The sequence below is a fragment of the Rattus rattus genome, chromosome 9, assembly GCF_011064425.1.
Source record: "Rattus rattus isolate New Zealand chromosome 9, Rrattus_CSIRO_v1, whole genome shotgun sequence".
NCBI lineage: Eukaryota > Metazoa > Chordata > Mammalia > Rodentia > Muridae > Rattus > Rattus rattus.
The window spans coordinates 3,434,846-3,452,490 of NC_046162.1; the positions used below are offsets into that span (position 1 = coordinate 3,434,846).

A 17,645-nucleotide genomic window follows, 5' to 3' on the forward strand; every position below is an offset into this window, starting at 1 on the left:
CCAGGAGATTCAGTACTCTCTGGATTCCATGGACACTAGGCATGCATGTAGTATACACGAGTGCATGTAGGCCAAACACAACGTGACAGGGTCCCCCCCCCCCCCTTTTGTTGTATTTCATTGGTTGGTTAGGGTTTTTTTGTTTGTTTTTGAGACATGGTTTCTCTGTGTAGTCATGGCTGTTCTAGAACTTGCTCTGTAGACCAGGCTGACCTTAGACTTAGATCCACCTGCCTCTGCCTCAGAGATGTGTGTTCCCACACCTGACTGAGGCAGGTTCTCTGTGTAGCCCTGACTTCCTGGAGCCCATTCCTCTGCTCTCTGCAAAGCTTGCCGGGCTTGCCCTGCACTTATAAGATCACCTGTCTCTAGGAACTGGCTCTGTAGACCAGGCTGGGTTTAAACTCACAAGATATCCACCTGCTTCTGCCTCCAGAGTTGTGAGATTAAAGGCACGTGCCACAATGCCTAGCTAATTTTTTTTTAACTTGAAAACTTGTAAAGTGTTAAAACAACAACAACAACAAAATAAAAATTCCAAAATGTAACAAATCAGCTAGTAGGCAAGTGCCAAATGCTGTAGAGAGATGAAGAGAAAAATAAGTATAGCAAAGTGCCCTTACTTTACAGAAAATTCAGGTTATGTTTCTTGTTTTTGGCCAATCACAGAGCAACAACCAGACTCTGCTACTTTAGTAGTGGGGCTTTCATCTTCTTCCCACACCAACCAGCAACAGATTTCATTTGTGTTTTTTGTCCATGGAACATCATGATGCCTGACACCCAAGGACCTGAATTAGAGTCCTGGTGGCTCTGGCTGGCTGATCCAGAAAAACCTATTGAGTTGGGCCAGAAGTGGGTTACTTTGTAGTTGTAACAAGGATAATGGTTTCTTTTTTCTTGTGCTCTTTAGTAGAAAGATGGAGTATTGTCCGCTACCCAAGTGATACGCTGTGTGTATGTACCTAAATGCCTTTTAAAAAAAGAGGAAACATCTAGAAAGAAAGAGTTTAGACCTCTTTCATCCCTTCCTTGGAATTGGGAAAGATGGAAAGAGGGGAAGAGGATGGGGATGGAGGCACGTGATCTTTCTGCTCTGTTTCAGATAACTGACTGTGTATTAAAACAGAATAATTGCTCTGCTGCCACTCACTTACCTTTCTTATTCACAGGTATGGATCTTGGAGGGAGCCTGTCAACCCCTACTATGTCAACTCTGGCTATGCCCTGGCCCCAGCCACCAGTGCCAATGACAGTGAGCAGCAGAGCCTGTCCAGTGATGCTGACACTCTATCCCTCACGGACAGTAGCGTGTAAGTCCCATGCGTGCTTGCTGTGTGCTTCAGTGTTCTCTGCTGATCTAACAGGCTGGTCCTTACTGATTGATGCTCTCAGAGCTTGACTGAGTTGTTCCTAAGGAACAGACATGAAGCTGGCCATGGCAGAATATATTTGTAACCCCAGCACTGGGGAAGCTGAAGCAGCCTTGCCATGAGTGCCAGGTCAACCTGGGCTAAGAATGAGACTGTGTCAAAACACAAACCCTAAAAATGATGACAGACTGCCCTATAAGTGCTTATTCTTCAAACCCTAGCCCAAGGGCCAAGGTGTAATTCAGTGGAGGTCCTAGTTCAGTCCCCAGCACAATAGCAACAAAAGCGGTTTAAAAATCCTGGGACAGAATCCAACCTACAGATGAAGTTTGTATTAGCTGACAGTCTTGGAGGCCGCAGCTTCCTGCTGCTTTTAAGAGTAGTGGACTCAGTTACAGCTGCCTGTAAGAAACTCGCGGTTTGTTTTCTCCTAGCTATAGAATGGGGATTTCAGTGAGAAGACAGACACAGGGAACAATCAGACCAGGCGGTCTTCTCTCCTGGGAGCCATCAGTCTGCATAAACTAGTTTCTTGCCTGTGTTGTTCTTCCCTGCACCTTTTTATGATACACTCTTGACAGATCATGAATGGTCTGGAGCAGCTGGGGAGCCTGCGTTCTGTACTAAGACCAGTTCCCTGAGAGCCTAAGTTCCAAGCTATGGAGGCAGATCTTTCCCTCCACATCCCTGATATTATGATCACAATTAGGAACTTGTTTTGTCTTGTGTGGTCACATTCCCAAAAGCCCTTGTAGGGTGGACCTGTCCTATGAACCCCTTCCTGTGTGTGGCTTTTTGGAGCCTTGGTGACTATTAAATAATTAAACTAAATAATTGAGTGGCATAAAACATTTTGTTGAATTGACCATCCAGACCCAAGGTTCCTGGGGTTCTGACTTGGTCATGTTTGGGCTGAGCTTAACCCCATGCCTGTGCTTCCTCCAACCCTAGTGTTGCTCTAGCTTGTGCTCATTACTTGTGATCAGAGCCAAGTCTTCCAATTGCTAGATGGTTCTTAATTCATAACTGCATAGGGTCCCCAAAAGGGTTCTTGGCCCAGTTCAGCAGTCCTGCCCTGATTTAAAATTTCATTTTTTAAAAATTTATTTTGGGGGTTGGGGATTTAGCTCAGTGGGAGAGCGCTCGCCTAGCAAGTGCAAGGCCCTGGGTTCGGTCCCCAGCTCTGAAAAAAAGAGAAGAAAAAAAAATTTTTATTTTGGCTCACACCTGTAATCCCAGCACTTGGGAGACAAAGGCAGGTGGATCTCTGAGTTTAAGGCCAGCCTGGTCTGCCCAGTGAGTTCCAGGACAGTCAGAGCTATATAGTAAGACTCTGTCTTAAAATACATACATACATACATACATACATACATACATACATACATACATACATACATACATACATACATTTTGTTTCTACATGTATGTATTTGTGCCACGTGTGTCTGGTACTCTTGAGGGCATATCAGAATGTCATATCTTCTGGATGTGGAGTTATATATAACCACTGTGTGGAAGCTGGGTCCTCTAGAAGGGCTCTTAAACCACAGGGCTGATTCCACAGCCCCCTAAATTTTTTTAAAAATTTATTGTGAGGTAAAAAAGAGTATATAAGTGCATGTGTGTGCCATAGCACATGTGAAGGTCAGAGGGCAACTCTAGGGAGTTGGTTCTCTGCTGTCCCTTGTGGCTTTTAGGGATTGAATTTAGGTCATCAAGCCTATGGTGCTCCAAAGGGCCTCTACCTACTTACTGACACTGAATCTGGAGATCCTGATTCAGTAAAACTAACTGACCAATGAGCACCAGAGACTGTTCAACACTAGGATTATAGGTATATACTACCATGCCCAGATTTGTTTTGTTTTTTTAAGTAGATGCTGGGGTGTAAGCACTTCACATCTAAGCCATCTTATCTGCTCAGCCATCTTATGGCTTAATTAGTAAGGAGGAAAATATTCCCTAAATATTTTAGACAGGAAACCAGCTGGGCAAACTTCAAAACTCTGCATCTCTGTGTCTGATGTCAAACTGGTCTTTAGCTCTCCAGTTCCTTTTTCATGTTTGTTGACTGTAACAAACTTCTTTCTCCTGGGCTGGTTGCACTCTCTGTTAGCAGCTTTCCTCAGCAGACACAGCTCATGGCTCTGGCATCTCAAACATCTTGAGGTCTCCAAGGCAACTTCAATGTTACAACTTCTTTTTTTTTTTTCTTTTTTCTTTTTTTCTTTTTTCTTTTTTTCGGAGCTGGGGACCGAACCCAGGGCCTTGGGCTTGGTAGGCAAGCACTCTACCACTGAGCTAAATCCCCACCCCACAACTTCTTGTTTCAATGTCTGGGATCCACACATGATCTTCTGGGCTCCTCCAAAAGGCTGGTGCTCTGCTCTCTGTAGCACACTAAGCTCAGGTTGACCCACTCCACTGCTGCTGCTGTTCTTGGTGTTCATCCCATGGTACTGGCATCTCAGATATGCTAGGGTCTTCCACTGCAACTAGGCTTCACCATAGCCTCTCACAGGCTCTCTCATGGTGCCAAGCCTCAACTCCTTTGCATGACCCTTTCATCCTGGGCCATCAAGTGCAACTGAGTTTGCACCTTCACCAATGGCCTTCCATGGCTTCACACAGAGAAGTGTGAAGGGAATGCCAAGCCTTCAAAACCAGTACCACTTGGGTGACTCTTAGACCTTACCAAGTACAGCTACAGCATGATATACAACCTTGGCTATCTCTGGAACACAGCTTCTTTGTGCTCTCAGAAAACACTTCCCAGAAGATTTCACCTCAGTGATGCTGGCTCTTCTTTTTTTTTTTTTTTTGGTTCTTTTTTTCGGAGCTGGGGACCGAACCCAGGGCCTTGCGCTTCCTAGGTAAGCGCTCTACCGCTGAGCTAAATCCCCAGCCCCGATGCTGGCTCTTCTTAATCACCACTGTTTTCTTAGCTCCACCTACCCAGCATCAGCTGTCCCAGTCGTCTCTTCTCTAGACTATAAAGCCACAGCCACATGGCGGGGTGCTGAGCTCTGCTGCTTGCAGGGAATAGGACATGGCCCCTTGTTCTATTACATTATCCCCAGCTTTCTGTTTTCCAACTCCTCCTCCACTGTCTAAATTTAGCTGTCCTGGAACTTGCTCTATAGACTGACTTTGAATTCAAAGATCTGCATGCCTGTCTCCTGGGATTAAAGGTGTGTACCACCATGCCTGGATCTAAACTTAGCTAGGTAGGATCTTGTCCCAAAGTCTCACTCCCTTAACCTACTATCTTCTAGAACACTGGCTTCAGCTCCATTTCACTTCTGGTGCCCCTTTAATACTGGAACCATATATTTTATATTTTTCCTTTCTTTTTTTTTTTTGGTTCTTTTTTTCGGAGCTGGGGACCGAACCCAGGGCCTTGCCCTTCCTAGGCAAGCGCTCTACCACCTGAGCTAAATCCCCAACCCCTATATTTTTCCTTTCTAAGCTTGCTACTATTGTTCAAAATGCTCTTCATGAGACTTAACCAGAGAACAAAAGAGAAAAAAGCTGGGCTTTTTAAAGACTTCCTTTACCAATGCAATTAATATTTATCTCTTTACCTCAGCCTTAGGAAGACTCTTCAGACAAGGTTACCAAAATGCCACAAAAACAGTCTCTAAGCCACATACTGACTGAAATTCTTCTCCTCTGAAACTTCTTGGACTAGGTCTGCACAATACTCAACAACAGTCTTCCATATTCCTACTAGGATGGCTCATTAAGCTGCACTTAAAACATTCCATTGTTGGGGCTGGACAGATGGCTCAGTGGTTAAGAGCCCCGACTGCTTTTCCAGAGGACCTGAGTTCAATTCCCAGCAACCACATGGTGGCTCACAACCATCTGTAATGGGATCTGATGCCCTCTTCTGGTGTGTCAGAAGACAGCTACAGTGTACTTATATATAATAAATGAATAAACCTTAAAAAAAAAATTCCATTGTTTCAAATCCACATTCTTCCAAACAAAAGCATGGTCAGGCTTATCAAAGCAATTCCTCTGGTACCAGCTTCTGTCTTAGTTAGGGTTTTACTGTTGTGAACAGACACTATGACCAAGGCAACTCTTTTTTTTTTTTTTTTCTCCTTTTTTTTTCAGAGCTGGGACTGAACCCAGGGCCTTGCGCTCTACCACTGAGCTAAATCCCCAAACCCCTAAGGCAACTCTTAGAAAGACAACATTTAATTGGAGCTGGTTTACAGGTTCCCAGGTTCAGTCCATTATCAAGGTGAGAGCCTGGTAGCATCTAGGCAGGCATGGTTCAGGCAGAGCCGAGAGTTCTACATCTTCATCTGAAGCTGCTAGTGGAAGACTGACTTCCAGTTATCTAGGGTGATAACTAGGGTGATAACTTCCAGTTATCTTAAGCCCACACCCACAGAGATACACCTATTCCAACAAGGCCATACCTCGTAATATGGGCCAAGCTTATAGAAACCATCACATCATATTCTGACTAAATGCTAACTACCCAATCCTCGATGTCAGTTTTTTTTTTTTTTAAAGATTTATTTATTTATTATATATAATTACACTGTAGCTTTCTTCAGATACACCAGAAGAGGGCATCGGATCTCTTTACAGATGGATGTGAGCCACCATGTGGTTGCTGGGAATTGAACTCATGACCTCTGGAAGAGCAGTCGGGTGCTCTTAACCGCTGAGCCATCTCTCCAGCCCGATGTCAGTTCTTTTTAAGTAGTATATTTTTAAAGCAACTGTAATCAAGAAAGTAAACCTATTACAGAATGATTTTTGCTATTGTTCATTGCTGGTTCTAAAATTTTGCCTGGCTACTAGTGAGGGGCCCAATACCTGTTAAATGAGTAAATTCCACACTGGTTTTGCAAAATTTACAGGCATTTTTTTTTTAAATATATATGGTTTGGCTATACTTGTATTGATTCATAATTAAATCAGTATTAAAAACAAATTTGAGCTGGTTGGTAGTGGTACATGCCTTTAATCCCAACACTCAGAGGCAGGCAGACCTCTGAGTTTGAAGCCAGCCTGTTCTACCAAAATAAGTCTCCAGGACATCCAGAACTACAGAGAAACCCTGTCTGGAAGAAGGAAAACAAAACAAAACAATTTTGAAATACTTGATACTATTTTAATATGGTATAGTGTTTATTAAAAAAATAAGGCTAGAGGTTTGAAATTTTGCTGCTGGAAATTTTGTCTTTATTCAAGAAATCTGTAGTAGTTTTTAGGACTCACTCCAGAAGTCGAACTAACATGTCAGTAAACCAGTCGAGAAGTACAGCAGCACCAGATCAAAAGACAGAGCTGAAGACTCAACCTGCAGAGGATTTTTGAAAACTCATTTATCCATGACTTGCAGTAGTTCATCTTGATTCTGTTTCCTCCAATCTCCATATCATCATCTCCTCTGTCCCTAGCACAGCAGGACCCCTTGCCAGGCACTCACCTCTATTTCACTGTCACCACATTTGGTGGTTTGAATAGGTATGGCCCGCCTTGACTCATGTGTTTGAATGCTTGGCCATAAGAAGTTGGTGCTATTAGGAGATGTGGCCTTGGGGTTGGGGATTTGGCTCAGTGGTAGAGCGATTGCCTAGCAAGCGCAAGGCCCTGGGTTCAGTCCCCAGCTCCAAAAAAAAGAATGGGGGAAAAAAAAAGGAGATGTGGCCTTATTGGAGTAGATGTGGTTTGTTTGTTTGTTTGTTTTCGGAGCTGGGGACCAAACCCAGGGCCTTGCCCTTGCTAGGCAAGTGCTCTACCACTGAGCTAAATCCCCAACCCCTCGGCTTGCTTTCTTATAGAACCCAAGACTACCAGCCCAAGGACGGTACCACCCACAATGGTCTGGGTCCTCCCCCTTTGATCACTAATTGAGAAAATGCCTTACAGCTGGGTCTCATGGAGGCATTTCCTCAACTGAGACTCCTTTCTCTGTGATAACTTTAGCTTGTGTCAAGTTGACACACAAAACCAGCCAGTACAGTCCCCTCTTAGCATCATCATCATCATCATCATCATATCCTCCTCCTCCTCCGTTCCTCCTCCTTTCTTCCTCTTCCTCCTCCTTCTCATCCTACTCCTTCTTTGTTTTCTTCATCGTCTTCGTCGTCTTCATCGTCTTCGTCGTCTTCGTCGTCTTCGTCTTGAGATACGGTCTCTTCTTGCCTCTGCCTCCTGAGTACTAGGATTAAAGACATGTGCCATCATGCGCCATTTTTGTGGCTGGTGCTTTTCATCTGCCTGCCGTTTTACAGTCTTCCAATACTTAACTTTTAAAAATAGATTGTGCCCAACCAGGTTTCCACACAGAGAAACTCTGTCTTCAAACAAACAAACAAACAAACAAACAAACCGCATGCCATCTCCTGCTGCTCAGAAGCCAGTTTGGCCGCTGCCATGTGGCATATATTGGGATGTTTGATTTTTTTTTTTTCTTCTACTACAATAAGCATGTGGTAGTAACACAAGGATAGCCTCTTTTCTCTCTGGGTTTTGTTATATCTGAGGAATGTCTCATTTCCTTCTATTTTAATTAATTAATTTTGAGATAAGGTCTTACTCTAAAAAGCCCTTGCTGACTTGCAACTCACTGTGTAGACCAGGGTGGCCTCCAGGTTGGAGATTCACTGCCTCTCCCACCTTAGCGCTGGGAGTGAACGTGTGCCGCCATGCTTAGCTTTGTTTCAGTTTTAAAAGTGGCATTTCCAGCAACACTTTTTTGAAGTTTCTTGAGGTTTTTGTAGCTTCTCACTTAAAAAGTATTTGCCAGCCCCCGTCCCATCAGAAGAAGACAACAAGCTGTGTCTGTAGCACCTGATTTTCCTCATCCTTGGAATTGATGAATCTTAATGTCTAACATAGTTTGTTTCTGAAAACTCTGAATATTTCCTTAAGAAAACATGTTACCCAAATGGAGAAGGTTAAAATCCATGTAAATGTGTTTTATTTTAGGGATAAGAGTTTCATGTAAACAAGGCTGCTTCTGCCTCCCAGGGCCTGAGATTCCAGGCATCTGCCACTCTACCCAGTTAATGCAGAGCTGGGCTCAGACCCACGTCTTCATACATGTTAGGCAAGCATTCTGTCAACGGAGCAGTGGCCACACACTCAAGCATAGACAAATTTTCTTTGACAATTTTGGATTTTATTAGGAGACCTAAGAATCTGGGATACAAAATCTCCATCTATATTTGAACACACATCTGAGGCAAAGACATGGAATCTGACCATATCTGCTGGGTTGTTCACGAGTTTCCCACGTTGGAGTCACAGTTGGATCACACAACTGTTCAACAAGGTGTTTCCTAGTATGTCACCCATCCTTAGATGTAGATTTTGAGGACAAGCCTAAGCCCCAAATGCTAGGGATTTTAAAGTGTTATATCTAAGTATGGAAGAAACAGGTTTCAGCTCTTGGCTTTAGGCCATCTACTATCCTGACTGCCTGGAAAGCCAAGTCATATGAATTTTAAACTCCCATTCCTCAATCCTCTGTGCCTCCTTTTTGTCTATAAATGGAAAAACACTGTAATACTACCCTCTTGCCTGGGCACACCGACCACCTGGGCAGGTTGCTGGGGCAACCCTCCCTTGATTGAGGCTGTGTCTTTTACTGATTTTACTGAAAAATACTCCAAGAGTATTATTGTTGGGTTTCCACTGTCCTTAATGGCTTCCCACCTTCTCCAGGGCAGAGTACACAGACCACATTCCTTAACTGCTGCCCTATAGAGTCTTTCATTAGTAAGATAATTTAAAAATGCATCCCATTCAGGTTGGTGATCATAGTCCCCCGCCACCCGCCTGCATTCTTGTCACTAGAGAGCTATGGTGAGAGAGCTATGGTGAGAACACCAAGCACTTTTTTTTATCAGCCTGTCTTTTCTGGGTTGTTCGTTTCAGTTAGTGCAATGATTATTTCTAGAGCAGTTCCAAAACCATGGAATGGAGGCTAGGCAGTTTCAAGTTTGATGTGGCATCTATCTTGAATGAGCAAAAAATAGCTTGGCCTTTTAGTGAACTTAGTCCCTGGATTTATAGCTACCAAAGTCTGTTTCCAGTTTGCCTTACATGTTTATTTCACTCTTCTAAAAGGATGACCTAGATTCAAGCCCTAGAATCCACATGCTGAAAGTTGTCCTCTGACCTCCACACATGCTGTAGCACATGTACTCACTACATGATGTGTGTGTAACAAAAATTCTTTTTTTTTTTTTCCTGGAGCTGGGGACCGAACCCAGGGCCTTGCGCTCGCTAGGCAAGCGCTCTACCTCTGAGCTAAATCCCCAACCCCACAAAAATTCTTTTAGTGTGAAAATCATTCTTAGCTACAATGTTTGAGACTTTGTAGACTCGGAGATCCATAATGTGAGAGTGGCTGACCTTGGTTGAAATGCTGCATGAAGAGTAGACAGAATAACATTCCATGGTTGAGTTCTTGGGCTTTGTTATCATATATAAGTTGTGTGTTTATGTAGTTCCATGTCTACATGTACATGGGATGATACAATATGGAAATCATTACTATCAGTAATGACCATGGGCTGGTAACTGTATGATGTTCTGCTGAATACCTTGTTTTCTGATTGAGCTAATGACTACATCTTTTGTCTATGCAGGGATGGAATCCCCCCATATAGGATCCGTAAACAGCACCGAAGGGAGATGCAGGAGAGTGTCCAAGTCAATGGGCGGGTACCTCTACCTCACATTCCTGTAAGTGCTGGATATTCAACAGTACCCTGTATTTTCTCCTGGTGCTTAACTGGTTTCCACTATGGCACCAACCAGTGGGAAAGGTACCTGGTAGACTTCCTAAGACCACAGCTTATCTCTGGGCTCAGCAGGCAATCTGAGTGATGTTGGGGTGAGAGATAGCCTTCCCAGTAGATAGTATAGGATAGCTCCCAATGTGTAGAGGGCTTCTTTTGCTTAATAACAGGAAGTCCTCCAGATACATCCTCCTTTCGTTGCACTCCTTTCCCTGTAATGTGAGATATCTCTCTGATAGTCACTGGCCATATGCTTCGCTAGAGGGTGAAGGCTTTAAGAAATGGGTGACTTTTCTGCCTGAGCAGTGGATGCTGCCATGTGGACATCTTAGGTCAGAAGCTGCCCAGCTTCACCCTTGGGTGATAGCAATAGCTTTTCCTGAGCCTGTACTATGAGGCTTTGTTGACTGTATGTTTGAGCAAGCATGCATAGCACTGACCACTGGTGACAATCACACAGAACAATCATTTCTTCTTCCGGCACATGGGCTTGGGCCAGAAAGACTTCTAGGAGAGGCTGGGAGCCTGTGGCAGTGTCCTCCGCCCATGACTCCTCTGCATGTTGTTTATAGAGCCTGTACAGGGCTGACGGGCACTTCAGAGCATCACATCACCATTATCATTTCTTTTGATTGGTTTTATTGTTGTCTTGAGACAGCAGCTATGTAGTTCTCGCTGACCTTGAGATCACTATGTAGACTAGGGTAGCCTTGAACTCACAGAGATCCTCCTGTCTCTGCCTCTGCCTCTGCCTCTGCCTCTCTGCCTCTCTCTGCCTCCTGAGTTCTGGGATGAACGGCATGCACTATCATTCCCTGGCTCATCAGAATTTCTTAGTTATAATCTTTCAGCTTTTTGACTGCATCTTCAGTTTTAGGGAGTAAACATTTGTGGTTAGAAGATGGTGTTTGTTCCTTGTATCATGAATTTTGTGTCACTAGTCACTATAACAGAGTTTAGAGTCCCAGCGCTCCTGAGTGCAATCCCATCCTGCTTACACTCAGCCATACATCAGTGCTCCAGGATTTTATTTGAAGAGGTGTAAGCCTGGGGGATGCTGTGGCTATCTTAGGACCACAAGTTCACCCTAGGATCTTCTCGTGACCAGTGCTGTACTAACTCATCTTCATCCTATGTTTGCACTGAGCTCTTCCCCATTTATGTCATGAATGTTTCTTTGTGACAAGCTGGGAGTATTCAGTGTAGAGCATGTTGGCCAAGGCATTAACCATCGCCTGTCTGGGTGTGTGTACACATGAACACTCAGGGGTGCCATAGCCAGTGCATACCAGGACCCTGCTCAGGCCTCCAGGAATGTGATTATGAATGGCTAGAAAGCAGTCTACATCTTCACATCAGCAAAAGAGAACAGTGAGGATGCTAGTGTTCCAGTGAAAGGGAACAGTAAACACCTGCTTTTAAAAAAGCTATGACTAAGGTTAAGAGTGCAACTGCTCTTCCAGAGGTCTTGAGTTCAATTCCCAGCAACCATATGGTGGCTCACAACCATCTGTAATGGGATCCGATGCCTTTTTCTGGCACACAGGTGAAGATTCAGATAGAACATTCATACTTAAAATAATTATATAAATCTTAAAAAAAAAAATTTAAACATATAACCAGCAAGGTTACTTAGTGGGTAAATATAACATTAAAAACTTTAAATAAGGGCTGGAGAGATGGCTCGGAGGTTAAGTTCAAGTATCACTTACTCGAAGGCTGTTACTGTGCTGCTCCGTAAGAGATGCTGTATCTACTGACTGTTGTATTTCACCTCAGCGCACTTACCGAATGCCAAAGGAGATCCGGGTAGAGCCACAGAAATTTGCTGAAGAGCTTATTCACCGTCTAGAGGCTGTCCAGCGCACTCGAGAGGCTGAAGAAAAGTTGGAGGAACGGCTGAAGCGTGTACGCATGGTGAGTGGACTGTGTGCTAGGACCATGTTTAGGCCACTGTTTCTTGTGGCTTACAAGTCCCACATTTAGGGAAGCTTCCATTCTGAGGTGTTCTGTTCAGCCTTCTTGTCATTGTGTTCCTTTGGCCTGCCTTCCTTCCTTCATATTCCATATCCTGTTCTGTCTCTTTTACCAATAAATGAACCTAGTGCTTACCCCTAGCAATTCCTTTTCCCAACACAAGCTCCCAAGGCTTCTGACATTTGAAGAAGACAGGAAGCTGACAAAATGCCTAGCCTTGGCAGTTAGCACAGGAACTGAGGAAGGCATAATGGGGCTGTGGTATGCAAGCAAGGCAGGCAGGCGCAAGCGAGGCAGGCCTTAAAACTCCCTGAGCTCTGTGGAGTGCCAGGTAGAATGGCCCTGTCCCTAGTAGCAAGGATAGCAGCAGATGTAGAGTCTGAAGAGTAACACCACAGGTCTCTAGAGAGAGAGAGAGGCTAGGTCAGTGCCGCAGGTGAGAATGGTGCTATTGTTGTTTTTATCTGATAAATCACTAAAATGAAAAGCCCTGAGTGACTGACCCTGATAATCAGCTCAGGAAATAACCTGTGGCCATTGGCCCTCAGGCTTGATGGGCTGCCATATATGCCCCAGCCTTTATTTTTGTGTCATCCTGTCCTGAGCTGTCTCCTGTTGAGTGGATGACCGTGTTACCACAGACATAGAATTTTGTAGCTTGCATACATTGATATGTTTACATTAACTGTAGATTTTATTCTTTTGGGGGAGTGGTTCAAGACAGTGTTTCTCTGTGTAGCCCTGGCTGTCCTGGAACTCACTTTGTCAACCATGCTGGCTTCAAACTCAGAGATCCACCTGCCTCTTCCTCCTGAGTGCTGGGATTAAAGGTGTGTGCCACCACTGCCCAGCATAATTACCCATTTTTATTTTTATCCAAAACCTGAGAAAATAAAACTTCTGAAAAGGTCTGAAGAAATGGCATGCTCATCAGGACTAGAGTTCAGATCCCTTTACCGGAAGAGTGTGCTGGGTGTTCCCAGCTAGGAGGAGTGAGGGCTAGAGAGAGGGGACTACCGGACTTGTCTGGGTTCCAGCCTGTTTGAGAAAGTCCCAGGTCAACGAGAGACCCTGCTTCCTGGAAATGAGTGGAAAGTGACAGAGGAAGATACCTGATAGTCTCTTCTGCTCTTCCCGTGTGCCAGGTGAGATGCCTTACAAATTCCAGGTCAAAACTGAGCAGTGTAACACATGTCTTTAATCTCAGCACTCAAGAAGCAGAAACAGGGTGTTCTCTGAGTCTAAGGCCAGCCTGGTTTACAGAGCAAGTTCCAGAATAGCCAGGGCTGCACAAAGAAACCTTGTCTCGAAAAACAAAATAAAAATTCCAGCTTAAGCCTAGGGTACAATGATGTACTCCCACTTGTGTGCACACGTGTACACACACACATGTACACACACACGTGTACACACACACACACACACACACACACACATGAGAAGAAGGAGAAGAGAGAGATCTTTAAGGAAAAAAAATAAAGCCAGACAAGAGCTAGTTCCAGAATAGCTAGAGCTACATAAAGAAACTCTGTTTAGAAAGAAAAGAAAAAATAAAGAGAGAGAGAAAAGAAAGGGCAAAATAAAAGAGAGAACATAGGGTATCCAGGAGTCAACACCTCTCCTTGACCTGGCCACACTGCAGACTGCAAAGTCTTTGGCTTGACTGTCAGACTATGACTCACTTCCAGGTCAGTCCTTAACCTTGTTCCAATGGCACTGCTATTTCTCCACAGGAGGAAGAAGGGGAAGATGGGGAAATGCCTTCTGGCCCCATGGCAAGTCACAAGCTGCCTTCTGTCCCAGCTTGGCACCATTTCCCACCTCGCTATGTGGATATGGGCTGCTCTGGACTGCGGGATGCCCATGAGGAGAATCCTGAGAGCATCCTGGATGAGCATGTGCAAAGGGTCATGAGGACACCTGGCTGCCAGTCACCTGGCCCAGGCCACCGCTCTCCTGACAGCGGGCATGTGGCCAAGACTGCAGTGCTAGGGGGTACAGCATCTGGGCATGGGAAGCATGCTCCTAAGTTAGGGTTGAAGCTGGATTCAGCTGGCCTGCACCACCATAGGCACGTCCACCACCACGTTCACCATAATTCAGCTAGACCCAAGGAGCAAATGGAGGCTGAAGCTGCCCGCAGGGTCCAGAGCAGCTTCTCATGGGGCCCAGAAACACATGGTCATGCCAAGCCCCGAAGCTATTCAGAGAGCACAGGCACCAACCCCAGTGCTGGGGACTTGGCCTTTGGGTGAGTCCTGATCCAGCCTTCTTAATGTTTCTAGTGTGTCCTTTTATCCGAGTCATAGTTCAGAGGGCCCATGGCCCTGTGGTGACCTGATCCTCCCCAGTACAAGTCATACAATACCGGGGTCATGGTCCAGTCAGGCTCCAGGCCTTGCTATGACTTGATGAGGAGGGGCAGGCTTTGGGTTTGTCTTGGGCTCTGGTCAGCATGGCTCTCCTACCATAGTAAAACAAACCGCAGACAGCTGACCTTCACAGAGGCCGCTGCCTTCACAGTGGGTTCCAGGTCATCTTGTTGAGCTTGAGGGTTTAGCAAGCAGCAAGAAAGACCAAAGTAACCTCATATGCCTTGTTCTCCCAGTGGTAAAGCTAGTGCACCCTCCAAAAGAAACACCAAGAAGGCTGAATCTGGGAAGAATGCCAGTGCTGAGGTACCCAGTACCACAGAGGATGCAGAGAAGAACCAGAAGATCATGCAGTGGATCATTGAGGGTGAGAAGGAGATCAGTAGACACCGGAAGGCAGGCCATGGGTAAGTACACTGCAGGGGCCTGCCCCAGAGCAGCTGGCCACCTGTCCTCTTGTTGCCAGCACCCTTGCTTTTAGGAGTATATTTCTGTCTTCAAGGTCTGATGACTTCACCTAACTCCTTGTCACCTATGAACTTACATAAGTGACAACTGTGAAAGAGCCTTTTGTCTTTTATACCTGTTTTTCTTCACTCCTGAGGGTTTGATGCTGCTTAGCTTCAATGTGACCTCTCTAGATATCTCTCATCTACCTTGTCTCATATTGCTTGTGTGTTTGCACAGATTCCTGGTTCCACAGGGAGAGGTACCATCCTTGTGATCCTCCCTTTGACCCAATTCTAAGCATATTAGGGGATCTAGGAGTAAGGCAGGTTCCTTTCCTCAGTCCCAGATTACTCTAATGTGCTACCTGCTCACTACCTGCCCTTAACATACTTGGGAACAGTGGCTACGAGGCCACCTTCCTATGGAGCAGGAGATTGTAAATTGAGCAGTAGACATCCTGGTACCTGAACCTGTTCTTTTACGGGCAGAAAGACTATCTTTGGAATCATAGGTTCCTATTGGCCTATTGTCTGTCTGTGCAGATGAAGCCTAACCTTTGTTAGATGAAGCTTGTGATTTTCTTTCCTCTACCTCCCAAGTTACTAGCGTTATAATCGTGTGCTACCACACCAGCTTAGCCTGGAAGCTTAGGAAGAAGACCTTTCTCAGAAATAAAGGAGGATAGTAGGATGGCTCAGTAGGTAAAACCAAGCCTAAGGATCACAGTTTAATCTCTGGTGCACACATGGAACAAGTGTCCTCTGACATCCTTACATAGGCTGTGGTACATGTGTGTTTGTGTTCACACACAAAATACAATTAGTAAATTTTTCTAAATGTAAGAAAGGTTTAGAATGCAGTTCAGTGACAGTGCGTCATGAGAAAACTCCTTGTTCAATCTCAAATCACTCACAAAAAGAAAAGTCTGCAGGAAGGGAAGAGGTGTATCGATGTGACCCTGTAGTTGAGTGTGGACACACTTGATCGCTCCCACTGCTCATGTAGTCACTGTCCTTGTCCCCCAAGGTCTTCTGGGATGAGGAAGCAGCAAGCCCATGAAAGCTCCAGGCCCTTGTCCATTGAACGTCCTGGGGCCGTGCACCCCTGGGTCAGTGCTCAGCTTCGGAACTCTGTCCAGCCTTCTCATCTCTTCATCCAAGATCCCACAATGCCACCCAATCCAGCCCCTAATCCTCTGACCCAGCTGGAAGAGGCCCGCAGGCGTTTGGAGGAAGAAGAAAAGAGAGCAAACAAACTGCCCTCCAAGCAGAGGTAGGCTCATGTGGAATAGGTGACCTTACCATGACCCTAAGGCCTAAAGAGGGCTGCTTCTCCACGGAGAATGCTACAGGACTGAGGGCTGTGAGGTGAATGTTCTTACCAGGCATATGGTCAGGTTGCCAGCAACTTCTAGACATGCCTGGCTTAGGGGTAGATATTCTGACCATCTCTAATGGTCACACAAAGCACAACCAAAGGAGATGATGGACAGTTCTGACGTGCAGGCAGTTGTAGGACTTGTCTGGAAAGACTGCAGCTCCTAATCCTTCTCCCTGTCTTCCTTAACCTGAGGAATATCAGTATCAGCCCCATTGCCACCACAGTTCAGCAAGCCTGTTCTGTCTCTTGGGGAGCGTGTTTGCCCAAACTCAAGAGACTTCTTTTTGGGTAGCAACATTCTTGGAGCCAGAATGTGCCTTCTCTGACCCTTTTATCTTGATTTTGAGTCAGTTGCCTGGACATTGTGACTGATTGCAATTCCCAAATAGGTAATACTCTCCATGAGGGCTTAGGGTCTGTTTCTTACCCATTCCCTGACACCATGGTCACACAAAGGCCACTATTGCCTTTAAACCTATCAGCTCTTTTATTCAGCTTGGAATGTATGGATTCTGGAGTCAGGGTTCTCACTCCCTCAGATGCTATGACTCATGACTGTCCAACCCTGCACTTCTGGTCTCTAGCAGGACCATCCTGTAGTTGCTTAAACTTGTCCTTGGTCACTGGAGGTCTCCATAGGCTCACACCAAGCTCTGAGCCTATACAAGTTTTGTTTCCAAAAGAAGATACAGTTGCCTTGAACACAAGGGACCACTATGCCACCTACTATAAGCAACATTAGGCTCTTTTGCTACCTGTTTTGTGCAGGAAGTGTTCGTCCTGGTGCTGAAATACTGCATGTATCTGGCGAGGGTCAGAGACAGTTTGAGCAGGGTGTCTATGTGGGATCTGTTAAGACTGATGCCCTCAGTGGTCTGGGCAGGGTGCTCTCAGAGAAGCAAAGTGTTCCTAGGAGGCAGGATTTACTTGTGGAGCAGGTGACACTGCAGAGGTGACATTTGTTCATCTGGTTACCAGCACCTGGCAAGCACCACATGATGACAATGACTGGTTTTCTCTTGTCAGTAGCATCAGCTAAATCCTTCTGGTTTATGTTTTGGGGTATGACACCACCAAACTATCACCATTACGCATGTACACACACACACACACACACACACACACACACACACACACACACACACACACACACACACACACACACACACACACCCCAGATCTTAGCTGGTGCCTCCAAAATCTTCATTTGTGATAAAACTGATCATGTTAAATCTGTCGGTCTGGAACTGTGTAAGCAAGTGTAGACTTATGGAGTGAAAGTCCTAGGTGTTGGCAGGCCCTGTTAAGATAGA

At 45.3% G+C, this 17,645-nt stretch overlaps 1 protein-coding gene across 3 annotated transcripts in view; it reads left to right on the plus strand.

Moving 5' to 3' along the window:
- Axin1 (axin 1) overlaps positions 1-17,645 on the plus strand; it is a 55,150-nt gene that overhangs the window by 34,023 nt on the left and 3,482 nt on the right. For all 3 annotated transcript variants that reach the window (XM_032914467.1, XM_032914465.1, XM_032914466.1), the window contains exons 3-8: positions 1,173-1,313; positions 10,001-10,097; positions 11,933-12,070; positions 13,864-14,381; positions 14,739-14,909; positions 15,979-16,224. In XM_032914467.1, the coding sequence (XP_032770358.1) occupies positions 1,173-1,313; positions 10,001-10,097; positions 11,933-12,070; positions 13,864-14,381; positions 14,739-14,909; positions 15,979-16,224 (1,311 nt within the window). The remainder of the gene's footprint in view (positions 1-1,172; positions 1,314-10,000; positions 10,098-11,932; positions 12,071-13,863; positions 14,382-14,738; positions 14,910-15,978; positions 16,225-17,645) is intronic.